Genomic DNA, 23,791 nt, shown 5'->3' with positions numbered 1-23,791 from the left:
TAATAGCGTAAGTAGCTGAACTCAAACGTTTCAGCAGATCCTCTGTGTGTTTTTTCCAGTTCAACCCCTCATCAATGCATACACCTAGAAATTTTGAATATTCTACCTTAGCTACCGTTTTCTGATCGAAGTCTGTATTTATTAATGGGGTCATTCCATTTACCGTGTGGAACTGTAAACTGTAAACTGTTTATTTCAGCTTTCTGCACTCTTCCACTTAGGTATGATTTAAACCATTTGAGCACTGTCCCATTCATACCACAATACTTGAGCTTATCTAGAAGTATTCCATGATTTACACAATCAAAAGCCTTTGATAGATCACAAAAAATCCCAACGGGTGACTTCCGGTTACTCAGAGCATTTAATATTTCATTAGTGAAAGAATATATAGCATTTTCCGTTGAAAAACCATTCTGGAAACCAAACTGACATTTTGTTAAAACTTTATTTTTACAAAGGTGTGAAGCTACTCCACAATACATTACTTTTGCAAGAATTTTGGATAATGCAGTCAGAAGAAAGATTGGGCGGTAGTTGTTGACATCAGACGTATCCCCTTTTTTATGCAGTGGTATAACAATGGCATACTTCAGTCTATCTGGGAAAATACCCTGCTTCAGAGAGCTATTACATATGTGGCTAAGAATCCCACTTATTTCTTGAAAACAAGCTTTCATTATCCTGCTGGAAATGTCATAAATCCCATGTGAGCTTTTATTCTTGAGAGAGTTTATTATCTTTCTAATTTCAGATGGAGAGGTGGGTAGAATTTCAATTGTATCAAATGGTGTGGGTAAGGCCTCTTCCATTAACTGCCTTACTTCTTCTAATGGACATTTATATCCTATTTTCTCTACAACATTTAAAAATGATTATTCAAAAAGTTTTCGACTTCCAGCTTGTTGTTTATGAAGTTTCCATTCGCTTTAATGGGGATGCCGTCATCCGGTACTCTTGGTTGTCCTGTCTCCCTTGTAATAATATTCCAATTTGTTTTGATTTTGTTATCAGACGTATTAATCTAAGACATGATGCACATGCTTCTGGACTTTTTAATAACATTTCGTAATGTAGCACAGTAGTTTTTATAATATTTGGCTGTTTCTGGGTCATTACTCTTTCTTATTGTTAGATACAGTTCCCTTTTGTGGTTACAAGATATTTTTATCCCTTTAGTAAGCCAAGGTTTTTTGCATAGTTTCTTATAATTAGATTTAACTACTTTCATAGGGAAACAGTTTTCAAATTCTCTTACAAGTGTATCATGAAATAAGTTATATTTTAAATTAGCATCCGTTCAGCTGCTCTTTCAGGTCCTTTGCTGTCTCTGACAGAATTACAATGTCATCGGCGAACCTCAAAGTTTTTGTTTCTTCTCCATGGATTTTAATTCCTACTCCGAATTCTTCTTTTGTTTCCTTTACTGCTTGCCGAATATACAGATTGAATAACATCGGGGATAGACTACAACCCTGTCTCACTCCCTTCCCAACCACTGCTTCCCTTTCATGCCCCTCAACTGTAATAAATGCCATATGGTTTCTGTACAAATTGTAAATAGCCTTTCGTTCCCTGAATTTTACTCCTGCCACCTCCAGAATTTGAAAGTGAGTATTCCAGTCAACATTGTCAATAAGTCTACAAATGCTAGAAACATGGGTTTGCCTTTCCTTACTCTATTTTCTAAGATAAGTCGTAGGGTCAGTATTGCCTCACGTGTTCCAACATTTCTACAGAATCCAAACAGATCTTCCCTGTGGTCGGCTTCTACCAGTTTTTCCATTCGTCTGTAAAGAATTCGTGTTAGTATTTTGCAGCCGTGGCTTATTAAACTGAAAGTTCGGTAATTTTCACATCTGTCAACACCTACTTTCTTTGGGATTAGAATTATTATATTCTTCTTGAAGTCCGAGGGTATTTCGCCTGTCTCATACATCTTGCTCACCAGATGGTAGAGTTTTATCAGGGTTGGCTCTCCCAAGGCTATCAGTAGTTCTAATGGAATGTTGACTACTCCTGGGACTTTGTTTCGGCTTAGGTCTTTCAGTGCTCTGTCAAACTCTTCACACAGTATCATATCTCCCATGTCATCTTCATCTACATCCTCTTCCATTTCCATAGTACTGTCCTCAAGTAAATCGCCCTTGTATAGACCCTCTATATACTCCTTCCACCTTTCTGCTTTCCATTCTTTGCTTGGAACTGGGTTTCCATCTGAGCTCTTGATACTCATACAAGTGGTTCTCTTTTATTCAAAAGTCTCTTTAATTTTCCTGTAGGCAGTATCTATCTTACCCCTAGTGAGATAAGCCTCTACAGCCTTACATTTGTCCTCTAGCCATCCCTGCTTAGCCATTTTGCGCTTCCTGTCGATCTCATATTTGAGACGTTTATATTCCTTTTTCCTCCCCCCCCCCCCCCCCTTGAACAATGGACCTTGCCGTTGGTGGGGAGGCTTGCTTGCATGCCTCAGCGATACAGATGGCCGTACCGCAGGCGCAGCCAGAATGGAGGAGTTGAGAGGCCAGACAAATGTGTGGTTCCTGAAGAGGGGCAGCAGCCTTTTCAGCAGTTGAAGGGGCAACAGTCTGGATGATTGACTGGTCTGGCCTTGTAACACTAACCAAAACGGCCTTTCTGTGCTGGTACCGCGAACGGCTGAAAGCAAGGGGAAACTACAGCCGTAATTTTTCCCAAGGGCATGCAGCTTTACTGTATGGTTAAATGATGATGGCGTCCTCTTGGGTAAAATATTCCGGATGTAAAATAGTCCCCCTCGGATCTCCGGGCGGGGAGTAATCAAGAGCACGTCGTTATCAGGAGAAAGAAAACTGGTGTTCTATGGATCGGAGCATGGAATGTCAGATCCCTTAATCGGGCAGGTAGGATAGAAAATTTAAAAACGGAAATGGATAGGTTAAAGTTATATATAGTGGGAATTAGTGAAATTTGGTGGCAGGAGGAACAAGACTTTTGGTCAGGTGAATACAGGGTTATAAATACAAAATCAAATAGGGGTAATGCAGGAGTAGGTTTAATAATAAAAAAATAGGAGTGCGGGTAAGCTACTACAAACAGCATAGTGAACGCATTATTGTGGCCAAGATAGACACGAAGCCCATAGCTACTACAGTAGTACAAGTTTATATGCCAACTAGCTCTGCAGATGATGAAGAAATTGATGAAATGTATGATTATTCAGGTAGTGAAGTGAGACGAAAATTTAATAGTCATGGGTGACTGGAATTCGAAAGTAGGAGAAGGGAGAGAAGGAAATATAGCAGGTGAACATGGATTGGGTGTAAGAAATGAAAGACGAAGCTGTCTGGTAGAATTTTGCACAGAGCATAACTTGATCATAGCTAACACTTGGTTCAAGAATCATAAAAGAAGGTTGTATACATGGAAGAATCCTGGAGATACTATAAGGTATCAGATTATATAATGGTAAGACAGAGATTTAGGAACCAGGTTTTAAATTGTAAGACATTTCCAGGGGCAGATGTGGACTCTGACCACAATCTATTGGTTATGAACTGTAGACTAAAATTGAAGAAACTGCAAAAAGGTGGGAATTTAAGAAGATGGGATCTGGATATAGTGACAGAACCAGAGGTTGTAGAGAGTTTCAGGGAGAGCATTAGGGAACTATTGACAGGAATGGGGAAAGAAATACAGTAGAAGAAGAATGGGTAGATTTGAGGGATGAAATAGTGAAGGCGGCAGAGGCTCAAGTAGGTAAAAAGACGAGGGCTAGTAGAAATCCTTCGGTAACAGGAGACATATTGAAATTAATTGATGAAAGGAGAAAATATAAAAATGCAATAAATGGAGCAGGCAAAAAGGAATACAAACGTCTCAAAAATGAGATCGACAGGAAATGCAAAATGGCTAAGAAGGGATGGCTAGAGGACAAATGTAAGGATGTACAGGCTTATCTCACTAGGGGCAAGATAGATACGGCCTACAGGAAAATTAAAGAGACCTTTGGAGACCACTTGTACGAATATCAAGAGCTCAGATGGAAACCCAGTTCTAAGCAAAAGAAGGGAAAGCAGAAAGGTGGAAGGAGTATATAGAGAGTCTATACAAGGGCGATGTACTTGTGGACATTATTATGGAAATGGAAGACGATGTAGATGAAGATGAAATGGGAGATACGATACTGCGTGAAGAGTTTGACAGAGCACTGAAAGACCAGAGTTGAAACAAGGCCCCGGGAGTAGACAACATTCCATTAGACCTACTGACAGCCTTGGGAGAGCCAGTCCTGACAAAACTCTACCATCTGGTGAGCAAGATGTATGAGACAGGCGAAATACCCTCAGACTTCAAGAAGAATATAATAATTTCAATACCAAAGAAAGCAGGTGTTGACAGATGTGAAAATTACCGAAGTATCAGTTTAATAAGTCACAGCTGCAATATACTAACGCGAATTCTTTACAGACGAATGGAAAAACTGGTAGAAGCCGACCTCGGGGAAGATCAGTTTGGATTCTGTAGAAATGTTGGAACATGTGAGGCAATACTGACGCTACGGCTTATCTTAGAAGAAAGAGTAAGGAACGGCAAACCTACGTTTCTAGCGTTTGTAGACTTAGAGAAAGCTTTTGACAATGTTGACTGGAATACTCTCTTTCAAATTCTTAAGGTGGCAGGGGTAAAATACAGGGAGCGAAAGGCTATTTACAATTTGTACAGAAACCAGATGGCAGTTATAAGAGTCGAGGGGCACGAAAGGGAAGCAGTGGTTGGGAAGGGAGTGAGACAGGGTTGTAGCCTCTCCCCGATGTTAATCAATCTGTATATTAAGAAAATTTCGGAGTACGTATTAAAATCCATGGACAAGAAATAAAAATTTTGAGGTTCGCCGATGACACTGTAATTCTGTCAGAGACAGCAAAGGACTTGGAAGAGCAGTTGAACGGAATGTACAGTGTCTTGAAAGGCGGATATAAGATGAACATCAACAAAAGTAAAACGAGGATAATGGAATGTAGTCGAATTAAGTCGGGTGATGCTGAGAAAATTAGATTAGGTAATGAGACACTTAAAAATGTAGTAAAGGAGTTTTGCTATTTGGGGAGCAAAATAACTGATGATGGTCGAAGTAGAGAGGATATAAAATATAGACTGCCAATGGCAAGGAAAGCGTTTCTGAAGAAGGGGAATTTGTTAACATCGAGTACAGATTTAAGTGTCAGGAAGCCGTTTTTGAAAGTATTTGTATGGATTGTGGCCATGTATCGAAGTGAAACATGGATGATAAGTAGTTTAGACACGAAGAGAATAGAAGCTTTCGAAATGTGGTGCTACAGAAGAATACTGAAGATTAGATGGGTAGATCACATGACTAATGAGGAGGTATTGAACAGAATTGGGGAGAAGAGGAATTTGTGGCACAACTTGACAAGAAGAAGGGACCGGTTGGTAGTACATGTTCTGAGGCATCAGGGGATCACAAATTTATCATTTGCGGGCAGCGTGGAGGGTAAAAATCGTAGAGGGAGACCAAGAGATGAATACACTAAGCAGATTCAGAAGTATGTAGGTTGCAGTAAGTACTAGGAGATGAAGAAGCTTGCACAGGATAGATTAGCGTGGAGAGCTGCATCAAACCAGTCTCAGGACTGAAGACTGCAACAACAACAACAACGTATTCTAATTTGCTTGCTTCACTTACTTCATTTTTATATATTCTTTTTTCATCAATTAAATTCAATATATCTTCTGTTACCCAAGGATTTCTACTAGCCCTCGTCATTTTACCTACTTGATCCTCTGCCGCCTTCACTAGTTCATCCCTCAAAACTACCCATTCTTCTTCTACTGCATTTCTTTCCCCATTCCTGTCAATCGTTCCCTAATGCTCTCCCTGAAACTCTCTACAACCTCTGGTTCTGTCACTATATCCAGATCCCATCTTCTTAAATTCCCACCTTTTTGCAGTTTCTTCAATTTTAGTCTACAGTTCATAACCAATAGATTGTGGTCAGAGTCCACATCTGCCCCTGGAAATGTCTTACAATTTAAAACCTGGTTCCTAAATCTCTGTCTTACCATTAAATAATCTATCTGAAACCTCGAGTGTCTCCAGGCCTCTTACACGTATACAACCTTCGTTTATGATTCTTGAACCAAGTGTTAGCTGATTAAGTCATGATCTGTGCTAAATTCTTCCAGCCGGCTTCCTCTTTCATTTCTTACCCCCATTCCGTTTTCATCTACTATGTTTCCTTGTCTTCCATTTCCTACTGACGAATTCCAGTCACCCATGACTATTAAATTTTCGTCTCCCTTCACTATCTGAATAATTTCTTTTATCTCATCATACATCATCAATCTCTTCGTCATCTGCAGAGCTAGTTGGCATATGAACTTGTACTACTGTGGTAGGCATGGGCTTGGTATCTATCTTGGCCACAATAATGCGTTCACTATGCTGTTTGTAGTATCTTGCCCGCATCCCTATTTTTTTATTCATTATTAAACCTACTCCTGCATTACCCCTATTTGATTTTGTATTTATAACCCTGTATTCACCTGACCAAAAGTCTTGTTCCTTGTGCCATCTAACTTCTCTAATTCCCACTATATCTATCTTTAACCTATCCATTTCCCTTTTTAAATTTTCTAACCTACCTGCCCGATTAAGGGATCTGATATTCCACGCTCCGATCCGTAGAACGCTGGTTTTCTTGTTCCTGATAACGATGTCCTCCTGAGTAGTCCCTGCCCGGGGATCCGAATGGAGGATTATTTTACCTCCGGATTATTTTACCCAAGAGGACGCCATCATTATTTAACCATACAGTAAAGCTGCATGTCCTCGGTAAAAATTACGGCTGTAGTTTCCCCTTGCTTTCAGCCGTTCGCAGTACCAGCACAGAAAGGCCGTTTTGGTTAGTGTTACAAGGCCAGATCAGTCAATCATCCAGACTGTTGCCCCTGCAACTACTGAAAAGGCTGCTGCCCCTCTTCAGGAACCACACGTTTGTCTGGCCTCTCAACAGATGCCCCTCCATCGTGGTTGCACCTACGGTACGGCCATCTGTATCGCTGAGGCACGCAAGCCTCCCCAGCAGCAGTGGTAAGGTCCACGGTTCGGGGGGGGGGGGGGGAGTGGGGGGGTGATGAAGGGGGCTTGCGTTATATACATCCTCAAACTGCCACTACGTTCCAGTCAATCTTGTAGTGGGTAGTGGTAACAACGTTTTGGCTCTCCATGCTAGCTGGTAGAGAATGTTCCTTACCACCGCAAAACGCGGTACAATACGTAAATATGTGGCTGCATGCAGCAGTTAAGTGCGTCATCAACTTACAGAATAACAAGATTATCATAGTTATACACTGTTAACTGTAATTCATGCAATACTTTCAGTCATTACAATCGCAGCGAGATGTTTTTTACGACTTGTGATAAATTTGTATGCTTAATTCGACACAATTATTGTATGTCTACATCTCAATCGTTACATCTGCTCTCACAACGAAGAAGCTTCTCACCAGGTGTGTCCGTCCACAATGTTCCAGTTGTCAGGAGGTCAGTCATGTGATGTACAACTATAGGATGCAAAATATGGCCACAAGTTCAGACACAGTACGGAATGCACAACAATGCGTATGCACGTCATGCTGAGCATCCTCAAGGAACCACTGAGCTCAACAGTTGCAGTACTGTATGGTCTCCGAGCCATCCATCAAACAACAACCCAGCAACAACATGGCTAATGAAGCTCACAACTTTGTGTCATCTGAACATAGAAAGGCGTATTTAGGATGTCTTTGCATGATAGGGACTGGATATCAGTGTGTAGTTAGCCAACTAAACGTGGTACCTTACTGACCAACCCACAGGGTTTTGTTGCTCAAAATGTTACGTAGACGATACACGAACTGCCTCTACCACCATTGTCAATAATCAAAGCGACTGCTGTTGACACTAACAGCCCATGTGACAATATAGCGGTTATACTGTGATAAGGCTACAATAAGGTCTCCTGGATACCACCAGTTTTACGGCGATGACGTCCTTGCTTGGAGTGAGTATCACAGGCGCGCAGGATGAGGGCGAAGGGGCGGGGACCTCAGTGCAAGACATGTTGCCTCGAACTCCATACTGACAAATACTAATGGCGAGAGGCAAGAAAGTCGCAGAACGGTAGTAGGCGGTCAGCATAGGCCCTCAGAGCTAACAATTTTCTTAAGTTTTTGGTGACAGCTTTTTCTCTACCGTTTGCTCATGGTCAGCATTTGCGAAGAATGAACATTTAAGGCTTTCTGTTGTGCTCTGATTACCCTTGTTTTACCACGATGGAGATTTGTCCCTGTGTAGGTAGGAGTCAGCGGAATATTTTGGCATTCAGAGGAGAATGTCAGTGGTGGAAATTTCGTGAAAATATCTCGCTGCAACAAAAACCAGCTTCGTTTAAATGAATGTCACCACAACACGTTTAACATATTCATATCCCTCTCTCTCCTGTTTCGTGATAATATAAAATGAGCTGCCTTTCTTTGAACTTCTTCGACGTCCTCCATCAAGCTTACCTGATTAGGATAACGTACCGTGCAGCAGCGCTCCAAAAAAACACGGGCAAATGTAGTGTAGGCAGTATGTTTAGATTTTCTATATCTTCTAAACGTTCTTCGAATAAAACGTCACCTTTGGATCGTTTTCTCCCCAATCTTTTTCCTTGTGTGCACATCTGATGCAAACCAATTGACGTCAGCTCTTAGTAGGCCTCGCGCTCAAACATTTTGCGCAATAATTTCGACTGAACATGGACAACCGAGTAGCAATATGACTGCCTTTGAATACCAGGGACACACGTCATGATAACTAGAACAGTTTTAAAATCCTTCGGAACGACTCAGCCATGACTGGGAAACTCTTCCTTTGTCGTTGTGTTTACGTATGATGAATGCCCAGAGATATAGAACGTCCTAATGTGTATTTCCAACATTTAAACTTGGTCCGTTAAATCGCGTGGACACACAGTTTCTTGGTAATCCATCACCCTTCCTACTGGACTCCAAGGAGAATCCACGGCCATGGGTAATGTAATCATGTAAAGTGTCCAACTAGATATTATGGTCCACACGTTGTCTTCAAACAAAGACAGTGATTCAACAGTCACAACCCCAGTTTGCTTTAGCGTGACTTGGTCACCACGAGGATGAATCACAATTCCTAGAATTACCAACCGAATCATCCTAGTTCAATATTAGAAAAGATACACAGACGTTTGTAGAGCAAAGAATATTGAAACATCCTAGCAGATTAAAAACTTTGTGCCGGACCGAGACTCGAACTCGAGACCTTTGGATGGTAGGAAACTAAGTACTGGCAGAATTGAAGGTGTGAGGACGGGTCGCGAGTCGTGCTCGAGTAGCTCTGACGGTAGAGCACTTGCCCGCGTAACGCAAAGGTCCAGAGTTCGAGTCTCGGTCAGGCACACAGTTTCAATCTGCCAGGAAGTTTCACATCAGCGCACACTCCGCTACAGAGTGAAAATCTCATTCTGGAGCAGAGAATACTGTTTTTTCTTCTCGTCATGACGGACGAATGTGCTTCAATGTTTGTCAATAACAATAGACGTCTAGAAACAATTATTGTTAACATTATTAGACGAATCGGAGCTGTAAGACATCGGAAGTATGGTTTAACGACGAACAATTCTTTACTCTGTAAATAATCTGACCTCGCCTAAAAATCGATAATGCTTCCGCACTAGAGACAGTTTTTTGACAGTTTCATTCCAGACTTCAGTTGCCTATAAGTGACGTAACTGGATACAGGCACATGACACTGTTCATCAAAAAAAAGTGAACACCGCTACCTCCTATGGCGTACGGATGAGTCATACAATGCGGGGCAGAATTTAAGGATAACTTTTTTTCGAAACCTCTTATTTGTCATCCATTGCGACGCTTAAGTCTGAAATTTGACCTAAAGGTGCGTAAAACCTTCCTCTGTAACGGTACAAAAGCCTGGCGCCCTGCGACGTCACCCTGGGCTCGAAGAAGCTTCAAAGAACAGGGTGTCGAAGAAAAGGCCAAAGCTGAGAAGTTGATGTGACGTCTAAGATGGATTAAAGATGTCTCATTGGCACCAGACTCCACTATGCCCACACGATGGGAAGGTCGTACCCAAATTTGAGCCCTTCTTTTACGTCTCGGTGACGGAGGTAATAACCGCGACCCAAGCGTTGAAATCACGCCATTTTCTAATGAGTGGCCGAGAAAAACATTTCAGACACATCGCCGCTCAGAATCGGCACGAAAATGCCGCAGATAGTGGCGTCAATGAAACCACCCTTTTGCCTGGGCCGTCATTTCCCACACTTTTCGCAGCCGAAAACGACAGTTCGCAGTGCGATGAATAACAGGAAGACGTTCTTCACAACCCTCAACACTGCTAGCGCCCACGGACATTTCAGTCCTCCGTTCGGCTGCAATCCCATCGAAGGTGATCACACGCGTTTGGAGTGCAGCGCGACCGAAATTTTTGCTCTCGTGTACAGGTTGGAACCACTACGGACTGTTTAATATCGTTCGACGAAATTTGAACGTAGTCCGAAGCAGCAAAAGGTGCTTACGCTTTTTCAGCGTTCTTCCTGTGGCGTGATCACGGGGGGATGCGACACGGACACGTGGCGTCCGAGGGTGCGAGGTTGTGAAGGACGTCTTCCTGTTGTTCGTCGCACTGACTGTCGTTTCCCACTGCGAAATGCGTGGGCAAAGGTTTGATTCGTTGACATCCTTTATGCCAGCACCTGCGGCCTTTTTGTGCCGATTCTGAACGGCGGTGCGTCTGGAAAATTTTCCTCGGCCACTCGTAAGAGAACCGCGTAATTTCAACGCTCGGGTCGCGGTTATCACAGAGGTATCAAAAGAAGGCGTAAAATTTGGGAAAGAGGAGCTCTGACGACCTTCCCATCTTACGACACGTCCACGGCGGCGTTGGGCAGAATTTTGTAACATCATTAACCCACCTTAGACGTCACATCAACTTCTGAGCTTTGGTCCTTTTTTCGCGTTTGTCGACACGTTGCTGTTTGAAGCGTCGTCGAGTCCGTCGCGGGGTGCTACTCTTTCGCACCTTCACAGAGGAAGGTTGTGAGCGCCTTTCAGCCAGATTTCAAACTTAAGCGACACGATGGGTGGGAATTATGGGATTCCGAAAAAGTGATCCTCTAATTCTGCCGCGCAATGTAGTTTGGTGGTACTGCGTATATACCATCTATTGATGAGAGATCACGCGTAACCCTTTTTTTAGATTCGTAAGCCTTTTTACCAGTCTTATTTTCAGCTACTAACACCCTCGCTATCACTACGAATATTGTTTGTATGACTTTACATCTAAACACCTCCCTTGTTTATTGCGATTCTTGTTTGCTTACCTCTACAGTTGACTCCGTGGTGTCTGTCCATTCTTCCACAGACTCCATTTCGCTGTCATCGAGCACGAGCGCGTAGTCATCTGCGTCCGAGTCCTCCTGCTCTTCCTCGTATACCATGTTCTAGGAAATAAATATATTTATTATACTAATTATAATATTTGAGAAAACTAGTACGCTTACAGTATGCACGAAAAATACGGAATTATGGTGTTTCAGTTGAGTATACGTGGATTTAACTTTTGTTGTCAAAAAATTTAATAAAGATGCAAATCTGCGGTTATTGTACACGTGCATAGGTTGTGTTTTTTGTCTGTCGTTTGTGGTGTGAAGCAAAGTTACAGCGCTCGCTTGGGTACAGCTTGCATTCGAGTCCTCTTGAGCGCTGTGCTGGAAACTAGCGAATACCTGAGAGCCTGTAACCACACAGAGCTCGAACCACCACCGAGCTAGGAAGCTAGAGACGAATCAGTCTACTTCCTCCAGAGTCCGAGGTGATGGAATTGATTTATTCAAAAATCCGGAGTATTTAAATATTTCTAGAAGTTATTAATAACTAAAGAACTTGGTACATAGGTCTCCCAGATGAAAGAGTCAGTTCCCAGCCCCTTTGCGGAGGAAGTGGTGTTAAAAAGTGCTCAAAATTTCTAAAGTCAGTAGCTGGTGAAGAACAAAATTATTTTTCTATTATGGAAAGTCACCAAGTATTCTAAACATCGTCCGGTTCACGAGCTTGGAATTCTGATTAGGCACTTTCTCGGTTTTTGGCGGGTGTGGGAGATGCTAGCCACCGGCTAGCTGGAGGTGGTATTTAATGAAAGAGATGGAAATGGCGAGTTGTAATTGAAGCGAATAAAATATATGTAATTCTTTGGAATGTGAAGTTTTTCTGCAGATTGTGACGTATTTACTTTGTACCGTTATTCCCATTAATTAGTCATGGAGAGTATCTACAGATATTCGAGGGACTAGTTGGAGATGTTGTAGTGACTGTTAACGGTGTACGTTTTTCAGTCTAGTTGTTGAACTTTGGCACCTCTTCCGGTTGCACTTAGATTGCTACACTGGCTTTTGGTTTTTGATTTTTGAGTAGTGACAGTTTTAATTCTATTTTATGGGTCAAAGTGAAACTGGCGACCCTTTTCAACATTCTAAAAGTATCGCAGTGACAGTAATACATATGACCAATAAACTTTTCCTTCCGGATCGACAGCACAATAAACAGTGCAATTTCTCTCACATTTCAAACAGCTCGTTTATTTGGGCTGCGGTCGCGAGAGATTGGTTGGTTTGTTGATTCGCGGGAGGGGAACAAACAGCGAGGTCGTCGATCCCATCGGATTAGGGAAGAATGGGGAAGGAAGTCGGCCGTGCCCTTTCAAAGGAACCATCCCGGCATTTGCCTGAAGCGATTTAGGGAAATCACGGAAAGCCTAAATCAGGATGGCCGGACGCGGATTTGAACCGTCGTCCTGTCGAACGCGAGTCCAATGCGCTAACAACTGCACCCCCTTGCTCGGTGTCGCGAGACAGACTTCGCACTAAACAGTGACTTCTCTAAGGAAGAGACGAACGAATGTTTCATTTTATGTTTTGTACAGGCAAGGTGACTTATTTAAACAAAAGTATGTATTGGACTTCTCTGAAAAATAGATGTGCATTCGACTACTCAGTTGTTAACAGACAGTTGACGTGCGGCCGTAGCGTGTCAACGTCGATGTGTTACAAATCGCGTTGGAGCAACATTTCTAAGTCAAGTGCTCAAGTCCTTCTGCATAATGTTTTGAAGGAGAGAAAAGTGTGTGCGAAGTTCTTACTGCACACCGTAACTTGCGACCAAAAGCAACGACCGTGGACACGTGCTGCGACTAGACTAAAATGCAAAATGTGGGAAACTCTTTTCTGGAAATAAACATCTCAAGTTACGAGACTTAGTGTTATCATATACATTAATTGTATTCGCAATTGGGAATATGGACACCCTTCAGCTGTACAATGGAATGACGACAAAGAAAATTTGTGCGGACCTGGACTCGAACCCTGATTTCCCATTTATCGCGAGCGATCGCCTTACCGTTTGGCTATCCGTGAGCGACTGACGGGCACACCCAAACTTCCGTAGGTCGTCAACCGTGTGTCGACAACCTGTACTCGTATATCCATTATGTATATTCCCGTACCGGCGAGACATTTGACTTGAGTCGCTTGCCCGGTGTCGCCGGATAAATACGTTACTGCAGTGCCTGTGTTACTCCGCAAACTTCCCGAAACGATAAAGTGCAGAAATTTACGTAGAGGATCAACTTCCGAGCCAATGTGACGCCAGTCTGAAGAATTCATTACGTTCAAAGATTTGGAGGTCAGTACGTCCATGCAACATAAACCCACCCCAGATGGACCACAAAAACAATTATATTCGTCAATGCTGGACGTTCTCTCGTGGGAACACATAACGCGCCGAGGAACATTGTTGAAGATGATCGTTTGGATGGTCCTGGTGTTATGGGGTGGGCAGGCATAACGTTGCGTGGGCGTACTGGCCACCAAATCTTTGAACATAAAACTCATCGGTCAACGTAATTGTGTCACTGTATTCCTTCCCCACGTGCGTCTTTTCTGGGTTGGATTTGGCAGTGCTACATTTTTATAGATGACAATGCACGACCGCATCGAATAGCGCAGGTGGAGGATACTTGGAACGAGTGGGTATTCGACGAATGGAATGGCCTGTTCATTTCTCTGACTTAATCCCATCGATCACGTGTGGGATGCGTTGAGGAGACGTATTGCAACACGTACACATGCACACGTCGACGATGATCCAGCAGCTGGAGAAATGGAAAGTCCGGCCACAAAAAATCCTTACCACCCTTGTGGCCAGTATACATTGCTGTCCGTTGTGATCACACATCCCATAAAGAACCACGTCCAGTTATAAAGTCCCGGGAACCAACGTGAACTGCGGTGACTTCAGTATAATTACTGTGTTTGAGAACAAGCGCCATTTCTGGTAGTCTCATTGCGTCTTTCTTTCAGTTGCGTTCTATACTATACTGCAGTATTTTTTTCTATGTATGATCCAAGTTTTAGAGAGCTATGTTACTTGCCCGTGATACATCATCCGAAAGTTACTTTCTTAAGTTTTGCACGCCAGTGAATTTGTAATTAAGGGTCCTTCAGTTAATTTTTACTGCGTTTAGCATCCTGCCGAGAAACTCGTGTACCCAATGTGAAAGAAACTGTACTGAAATAACTTACACTTACTATATGTCTTTTTGGTTTGAAGCTTGCTACTTAACGTGTAAATTTACATCTACATCTACATTCATACTCCGCAAGTCACCCAACGGTGTGTGACGGAGGGCACTTTACGTGCCACTGTCATTACCTCCCTTTTCTGTTCCAGTCGCGTATGGTTCGCGGGAAGAACAACTGTCGGAAAGCCTCCGTGCGCGCTCGAATCTCTCTAATTTTACATTCGTGATCTCATCGGGAGGTATAAGTAGGGGGGAAGCAATATATTCGATACCTCATCCAGAAACAACCCTCTCGAAACCTGTCGAGCAAGCTACACCGCGATGCAGAGCGCCTCTCTTGCAGAGTCTGCCACTTGAGTTTGCTAAACATCTGCGTAACGCTATCACGGTTACCAAATAACCCTGTGACGAAATGCGCCGCTCTTCTTTGGATCTTCTCTATCTCCTCCGTCAATCCGATCTGGTACGGATCCCACACTGTTGAGCAATACTCAAGTATGGGTCGAACGAGTGTTTTGTAAGCCACCTCCTTTGTTGATGGACTACATTTTCTAAGGACTCTCCCAATGAATCTCAACCTGGTACCCGCCTTACCAACAATTAATTTTATATGATCATTCCACTTCAAATCGTTCCGTACGCATACTCCCAGATACTTCACAGAAGTAACTGCTACCAGTGTTTGTTCCGCTATCATATAATCATACAATAAAGGGTCCTTCTTCCTGTCTATTCGCAATACATTACATTTGTCTATGTTAAGGGTCAGTTTCCAAGTTTCATAAAAATTTCAGACTTATCACTTTGCACTACGATACTACGCCTAGTTAATTAGCAAAAGAAAAGTCTTTTCCATACTGCAAGCAGAATGATATACAAAATACAAGCGCAGTGGACTGATATTCCTCCTTTTTACAGTCTGTTTCTAGAAGACCATTGCTTTATAATAAGAAACCTTGGCGGTTACTGCCAAATTGTATGCTAAGTATCTATCCTCGTGATTTACTGTATATGATATACATCTTTTAAATCGTAATTAGATAACACTGCCCCTAATGAAGATGCGTGTAAGATTACAGATGGTTACCAGAGTAGAGAAATCTTCTACACGGGGGAAATGACTGTAAGGATAGTCCTCTGAAATGCGGTACTCAGTAACAACCACCGTTCCAAAAATAATGATAGGAATATGATATTCTCTTCTATTTCGCAAAAGAACACAAATTTTATCTTGATTAACGGTATTAGGTAAGATATAAAAAGACACGGTTGGGGGGGGGGGGGGGAGAGAGAGATAGGTGCCAAATTATTTTTGGATGACAGAATGAACGTAAATATTTTACCTTTGCACAAATAGGAGGATCTCATTAATATGTGCATCCACATTTACGTCATACTCCGCAAGCCACCTAACGATGTGTGGCGGAGCGTACTTCTGGTACCACTAAGTGATTCCCCCCTCCCTCTTTCCAGTTCAGTTCGCGAATGACGCGTGGGAAGAATGGCTGTCGGAAAGCCTCTATATTAGCTCTAATTCTTCGATTTTTCTTGTCGTGGTCGTTTCGCGATACGAATGTGAGAGGAAGTCATACGTTGTCCGACTCTTACCGGAAAGTACTCGCTCGAAATTTCAAAACGCCTGTCTTGTATCGTCTGCCACTAGAGTTTGTTGAGATTCTCTGTAACGCTCTCGCGCCGACTAAACGATCCCGTGACGAAACGCGCCGTTCCTCGTTGGATCTTCTCTATCTCTTCTATCAGTCCTACTTGGTAAGGATTCCATATTGATGAGTCGCGACCATTTTTGGACTGCTCTACCCACTTGTAAAAATTTGCACGATTCATACAGCCTTCACCATAAACTTTAGACATTCTACAGTATATATTCACTGGTTTCTCGCCTTCAGCAAGTAAAAAACGAATAACAGAATATTGCTCAACTAATGTGGACGTTTCAAGCGGATTCGCCATCTTGAAATGTATTTTTGAGGTTATAAACAAAACAATGTTGATACATCAGCTGATGAGGGCTCATCCCAGTGATGCCAACTTTAAGCCATAAAAGTACCAAACTTGCCCTACAAACAGTTTTTTCCCCAGACCAATTTGTCTCTTTCATTATTGAATGACCCTCGTAGATACTGTTTCACGCAGTTTGTCACCATTAGAGTGGGTGTACAGTAGTGGATATCCTTTCCTACGTATGCACAATATGTACATTTATTTACTTTCAGGGTTAACTGCCAGAGTGTTCACCGAGCGGGGTGGCGCAGTGGTTAGACACTGGACTCGCATTCGGGAGGACGACGGTTCAATCCCGCGTCCGGCCATCCTGATTTAGGTTTTCCGCGATTTCCCTAAATCATTCCAGGCAAATGCCGGGATGGTTCCTCTGAAAGGGCACGGCCGACTTCCTTCCCCATCCTTCCCTAATCCGATGAGACCGATGACCACGCTGTCTGGTCTCCTTCCCCAAACCAACCCACCAACCCAGAGTGTTCACCCTTCATCAATCCTATGCAGGTCAGTCTGCAATTCGATACTGTCACCTGGCGTTGCTACTTTCTTACAGACCACCGCTCTACCTTGAATAGCTTCTGACAGTTTCTACTGGATTATTTATATACATTGTAAACAGTAACGGTGCTATAACACTTCCTTGGGGTACTCCAGAAATTACCTCTACATCAGTCGATTTTGTTCCGTTAAGAGCGACGTGTTGAGATTTATCTGCATCGAAGACCGAAATTCATTCGTGTCAGCGATATAGGCCTGTAATTACGTGCATCTGTCTACCGTTTCTGCTGGAAAACGAGAATGACCTGCGCTTCTTTCCAGTCGCTAGGTATCCTTCGTTGCTCAAATAATCTACGATAAACTGTCGCTAGAATGGGAGAAAGTACTTTATTATCATCTTCGTAGCTGAGAATCTGGTCGTGGTGGCTTTCCATTACTAAAAGATTGTAGTTCCTTTTCTATTCCGTGATCGGTTATCTCAACACCTGAAATTTCGACGTTCGTGCGATGACTTAAAGGAGGGAACGTATTACAATCTTTCGCGGTGAAACAGTTTCGGAATATCGTATTCAGTATTTCGGCTGTCTCTCTGTTATCTTCCACTTCGGTGTCAGTAAGGTCACTAATTTAATGAATAGAAGATTTCTATCCGATTACTGATTCTGCATAAGAACAAAACCTCTTAGGCTTTTTACTCAGGTGGATTGAGAAAATCTTACTTCCAATGTAACTGAACGCTCCTTTCATTGCTCTCCTTACGCTCACTTTCGCTTCGTTCAGCTTCTGTTTGTTAGCTAGGTTTTGACTTTTCTTGAATCTGTAACGTACTTTCTTTGTTTTTATCCCTATGTAGCAGTTTTATAACACGGCTATTAAACCACAGTGGGACTTTCTCGTTCCTTAAGACCTTTCTCGGAACATAATTGTTTAAGGTATATCGAACGAAGCTTTTGACGTTTTTTTTTATTTGTGCTCCACTTCTTTGTCCTCATTACTACTCAGGTGCTGAGCAATTTGTATCCTGTCACCCAAGATGGTTATCTAATTATATACTCGAAGAAATTTTCGGACAAGGTATTTAGAATAATGCCTCTGCCATCAGTCTTGATAGCGCGAAGAAAAACCGACGCACCAAGAAGGAATTATCCGAATGCGACGGAAAACAGCAGAAGTGATGTACAGTCATTCTCAAAAGTATTCGAACGATTTCAATTGCATGCAACCCGCATAATGCGCCTGTCTAGCAGGTCCTCTAATCGCACCTCGGTACAGTCATTTGACTATGGTTCCAACAAGTCACCACTAGAAAATACTGCTCTGTATCGCAATAACTCAAGATATAAAGTAACACCACGATACTACAAATATCAGGGAACACCTTATCACAGATAAGACTGTCCTTAAAGATTGTAAGCTCACATTTATTGCAATAAATGACGTACCTGAAATGTTACCACTCTCATCCTTACGTCAGATAGTTAATGCAAGCAGTAAGTTCGTCGTATTCATGATTTCCTCTTCAAAGTAACATACCGTACTTATTATTTAACACAAAATGACATTAAAACTTTAAGTTATTCACGAGCAGCTAGTTGAGAATATGTATGAAATTCAAATGACACGACGAACCGTCTCGTTCTGCATATGGATTCAAACCCAGGTCATGCAGACTAAGCAAAGATTTCCTGACTGACGGAAACTAACAGTCATTCCTGACAAGGCATACAAAGAGTCATGTACCTCGATTTCAGACAGTATCAGTTAGCCAATATCAACTTTAAATTACATAACGTAAACATTTTTAAGGGACGCGAAGTCCTACCCAGCATCTATAATCCCTGTTAACGAACTACGAGGGATGTTAAATATTGCTTGTTCACAAGTAACTTACTTGAAATGCCGTGAGGAAAAGCTTTGTGTTGGACAGGGATTCGAACCCAGAACCTAATCGGATTGTTATCAAAGCTCTATCAACTGTGACATATCGGATTTTCTCGGCAGTAGCTACATGTTTTAACTGAAATGACGAGACGAAGCATTAATTTTTTCCTTCCCAGCACTCCAGCCCGGCACCTATGGCTGTTATATTCTAGAGAAAATGAACGTTAAATATGGTTTTGTTACACCAGCAGCGACATGTGACCATGTTTGAACTAGAAATAATATGACGAAGAGTTCAGGGCTGACTGGGAATCGAACCACACACATATCGTTGTTGACTACACACAAAGAGACGTCAGCTACCAAATGTTTCTCCACCAGCAGCTCGGAATAACATCTTTGAACTTACAGTGATCTCGCAAATAGTTCTGTGACTCACTGGGAGTCAGAAACGTTAGATATCGTTAGTGTTGACAACGAATGAAAATACATAAAAAATCAAAATTATTATCCACCAGCAGATAGGTGTTTTCATGCTAGAGCTTGATAATACATAATGAAAACTTTAGTCCCTGGGCAGGATTCGAACCCATTCATGCGCAATATGTGGAGCTGTTGAGTAATCTGCAGTTTTGAACAAACAACGAATTGTAGTCGAGCTGTATTGTCACGAAGGGATCAAATTCCGCGTTAAGGGCGGTCCGAGTTGCGTTCCCAGATCTGAACCAAATTTATCGACATACAGAAGCTCAAATAAAAGATGGAATAAGTGTGCTGTGACCCTACATAGCGTTTGTTTCGTCACTCGAAATAAATAACTAGTATAAGGAAGGTTACTGGTGATAGAGTTTATACATGTCACCACTCCTGATTTTATTGTGATTCAACCTAACGTCTACTTGATAGAGAAGGAATATCATGTAATATGAATTTCAGACCACAATGCCATTATGCCTACAGTACAATCTGTCGCTCCATATAAAAAAATCGTCAGCGGAAGTCGGAATCGACCCAGACCATAAGTATATGAACCTATCACTAATCCAACACACCACAAAATCCTCTTCTATATGACTCATTTTTCTATCATAACGCCGATGCGCCACACTGGATGAGAATTCTGACACACAGGCTCCCTGTAGTGGTTTGCAGTATGTTCAGTACATTCATTTACTTGGTTGACCGAATCGCCATGAAGTAGCTGCTTCGGCTACCAAGTGCATACATTCGACTTTATTTTGTAATAACCGAAATAAAATCACGTAACTGCCACCTACACAGAAGTGCCAACACAGTAGGATGCTGAAATTTAAATAGGAAGTGTTACTTTCCACTTGAGCTGCTCTATTGTGCTATCTGTTTGTTGAAAACATCGTGCAGTGCAAAAGAAAAGCTGTAACTGTCTGTCTCTCAGAAATCTAGATCCGGCCATATGCATTATCTCACAGCACTGTGGAATGCAGAAGTTCTGGAGGAATTGTTATTGACTTCTGGAGCCGCTGCAGCTATGTGTGAGCTAGTAATGTAATGGTAAGCGTCGCACACCGTAAGTAAGATGGCGCGAGTTTGAATACATTCACTGCTACATTTTTTAAAACGCAATTCTGCTGTGTGCTGAAGTTATCAATCTAATGGAACTTGGAACATAATCCCCTTCACTTCTCGACCCAAAATTGTCGCATGTGGAAAAAGGGCTAACTTCTGTGTCATTTTGTTCTTTTCAGAATAATAGATATCCAGGCAGCAGATGCATCTCGGAACTTTAGTATTATGTATGGGGAGAGCGCATCGTGCCACAATACATCAGAAAAGTATTTTCTACATTAGCTGTCATGTGGTAGTGGCAATTTATTCTTCTTCAAACCTTGTTTGACAGCTTTAACTCAGAAGAAATTTTCAACATGCATGTAATCAATAAACTGCATGCGCATTGTCAGACTGTTATAGAAAACACAGAGAATTCGCATATATCGTCGATGATTAATTTCTCTCTCATGTTTACTACTTTCTCAACAACACTAAAGGAATTCTTACGAAAACTGTGCACAGTATTATAAGAAATGAAATAAAAGTACCCACAATAACCTTACGACGGAAGTCTGTTTTAATAAAACTGAGTATCTGTACACAAGTGTGCCTCTATCCGGCACGTATTAGTAAAATACTACTCACATAGATTTCGATTGAGTCTGTGTTTAGTTGGTATGCTGTGTCATACTCAAGAGATATGCAAATGTGGCATATCATAAACAAAGCTATGTATTCATAGAAACCCACAATATGTTTGTCAGCAGCGGAAAGAGGCATTACCTGTTGTGCAGCATTGTAAGTTTTTCACCATTACCCTATGAGCCGAAAGAATTTTCTTGCGATTTCCTTATCGATGTTCGATCTGAGTGCTTGTAGCTCTTTCACAGAAGGGATAAAAACGTTATAGTCAGCGAGACTGGAACCGCGAACCATAACAGACGCATTTTCGTAGGTCAGCACGTTACCATAAAGCTTAGGCTGAACTATTTTTTCTGTAAAAGCCACGTAAAGTCGCTCGAAAACTCCGACCGTTCTTTTCTCAGGAAGGGTCGAGTGTCTACGTATAAGCCCTCTTCCACACAGCTACGTTTCTGGGAAATAGGGTTATGGTACTTACCGTGTTCTCCTCTCGTTTCCGGACCGGGGTCCCTTTCCTGAAATTGATCCATTTATCCCTGTTCATCATTCCTGAAAATTTGTAACATCATCACGGAATCGTTCTGTAAATCTGCATCTGTTTAATTTGTGCACTGCGTAACAGCAACATGCTCGAATAACTCGGTAACTATGGATTTCTGCACCCATGTTGACACATCCGTCTTTCTTCCTCTTGTTACATGAGGAATCCAGTCCTGGAGTTTTTCTGTAGAGTTGCGAAGTACCCTGTGTACTTACAGCATGGTGACTGGAAAAGGAGGAAAAAGGGACTTACGAACATGTGACTGGACACGATAGATGGCGCTGACAAATGCCAGTTCGTCTGACCACGTGTCGTGTGTTCCTTGTGCGTTGCAGGTGACAGGTATAGTAGCCGTTGTTATGTAGGAAACACGTAATCGTACATTGGCTTGTACCGTGTTTGCGGGCCACTTGCCTGGAGCTTGCACTAGGGTTCGTTTCAATATCCTGTACAATCCGGTCCTCCAAATCTGGTGTACGCACAGTCCACCGGCTCCCTCCTCATTCGTCTATCTGAAAGGATCCATCATCACACAAACGCTTAAAAATGGCTTGAAATGTTGTGTGATGTGGCTGGTGTCTGTGAAGGTACTTGTTTTGCTATAGCCGTTCTGTCTCTCGATCGTTTCCATCGTCTTGGCCGTACATAAACACTTTCTCGGATTGTTCCCGACATAAATACTGGACCATTCTGCTGCTTATAGTACGGTGCGTGTCACACAGCCTGCAGCACACAAGGAACTTTTATTCGTCAGCGCCATCTAGCGTGGCAAAGATGTGTTCATAGGACCTTTTTTCCTCCAATTCCAGTCAGGAAACAGTCCCAGCAGATTGTCAGTTTTCTTAGTATTCACTTTGCACAGATGGTAGACTGCCTATTCCCAAAATTTAGACGTAGTCTGTTGAATACCGTGGACACACAGTTCGGTAATAAATTGCTAGACTCCAAGGAGAATACACGTCCAGACGTTATGTAATCATATTGAATTACCAAGTAAATCTTATGTTCCACATTTTGACCTCCAACACCAAAGAGGGTGTTCCAACATTGTTATATAGGATTTCGTACTAACGTGGCTTGCGACTTGCGACCATGAGGATGAACTATAACACTCATAGTCACTAACAAGATAATACTAGCTGAACTTTAAGGAATACATGTAAATGAAACTTCCTGGCAGATTAAAACTGTGTGCCAGACCGAGACTCGAACTCGGGACCTTTGCCTTTCGCGGGCAAGTGCTCTACCGACTGAGCTACCCAAGCACGACTCACGCCCCGTCCTCACAGCTTTACTTCTGCCAGTACCTCGTCTCCTACCTTCCAAACTGTACAGAAGTTCTCCTGCGAACCTTGCAGAACTAGCACTCCTGAGAGAAAGGATATTGTGGAGACATATCAGCGCACACTCCACTGTAGAGTGAAAATTTCATTCTAGAAACATCCCCCAGGCTGTGGCTAAGCCATGTCTCCGCAATATCCTTTCTTTCAGGAGTGCTAGTTCTGCAAGGTTTGCAGGAGAGCTTCTGTAAAGTTTAGAAGGTAGGAGACTAGGTACTGGCAGAAGTAAAGCTGTGAGGACGGGCCGTGAGTCGTGCTCGGGTAGCTCAGTCGTTAGAGCACTTGCCCGCGAAAGGCAAAGGTCCCGAGTTCGATTCTCGGTCCAGCCGGCACGGTAGCTCAGCGTGTTCGGTCAGAGAGCCGGTTGGCCTCTGTAATAAAAAACTGAGTGGAAGGATCAACCACCGAACTTGAACAGGATGTTTTGGGACGTCCGCAACGACCACACACAACGATCAATAACGAACAAAATGAAGAAAAAAAGTCGGTAGAGCACTTGCCCGCGAAAGGCAAAGGTCCCGAGTTCGAGTCTCGATCCGGCACACAGTTTTAATCTGCCAGGAAGTTTCATATCAGCGCACACTCCGCTGTAGAGTGAAAATTTCATTCTAATATATGTAAATGTTTTTATAGCGGAAATTCTGTTTTTTCCTCTCATCGTTGACGGACACACGTGTTTCA

At 42.5% G+C, this 23,791-nt stretch overlaps 1 protein-coding gene across 1 annotated transcript in view; it reads right to left on the bottom strand.

The window, feature by feature from the left end:
• Positions 1 to 23,791, bottom strand: part of LOC126249270 (uncharacterized) — a 411,510-nt gene that overhangs the window by 31,499 nt on the left and 356,220 nt on the right. The window contains exon 8 of the mRNA XM_049950924.1: positions 11,409 to 11,528. Within this exon, the coding sequence (XP_049806881.1) occupies positions 11,409 to 11,528 (120 nt within the window). The remainder of the gene's footprint in view (positions 1 to 11,408; positions 11,529 to 23,791) is intronic.

The sequence above is a fragment of the Schistocerca nitens genome, chromosome 3, assembly GCF_023898315.1.
Source record: "Schistocerca nitens isolate TAMUIC-IGC-003100 chromosome 3, iqSchNite1.1, whole genome shotgun sequence".
In the NCBI taxonomy this organism is placed as follows: Eukaryota; Metazoa; Arthropoda; class Insecta; order Orthoptera; family Acrididae; genus Schistocerca; species Schistocerca nitens.
The sequence above is the reverse complement of the archived record's forward strand: the minus strand, read 5'-3'. Positions and strand labels throughout refer to the sequence as shown.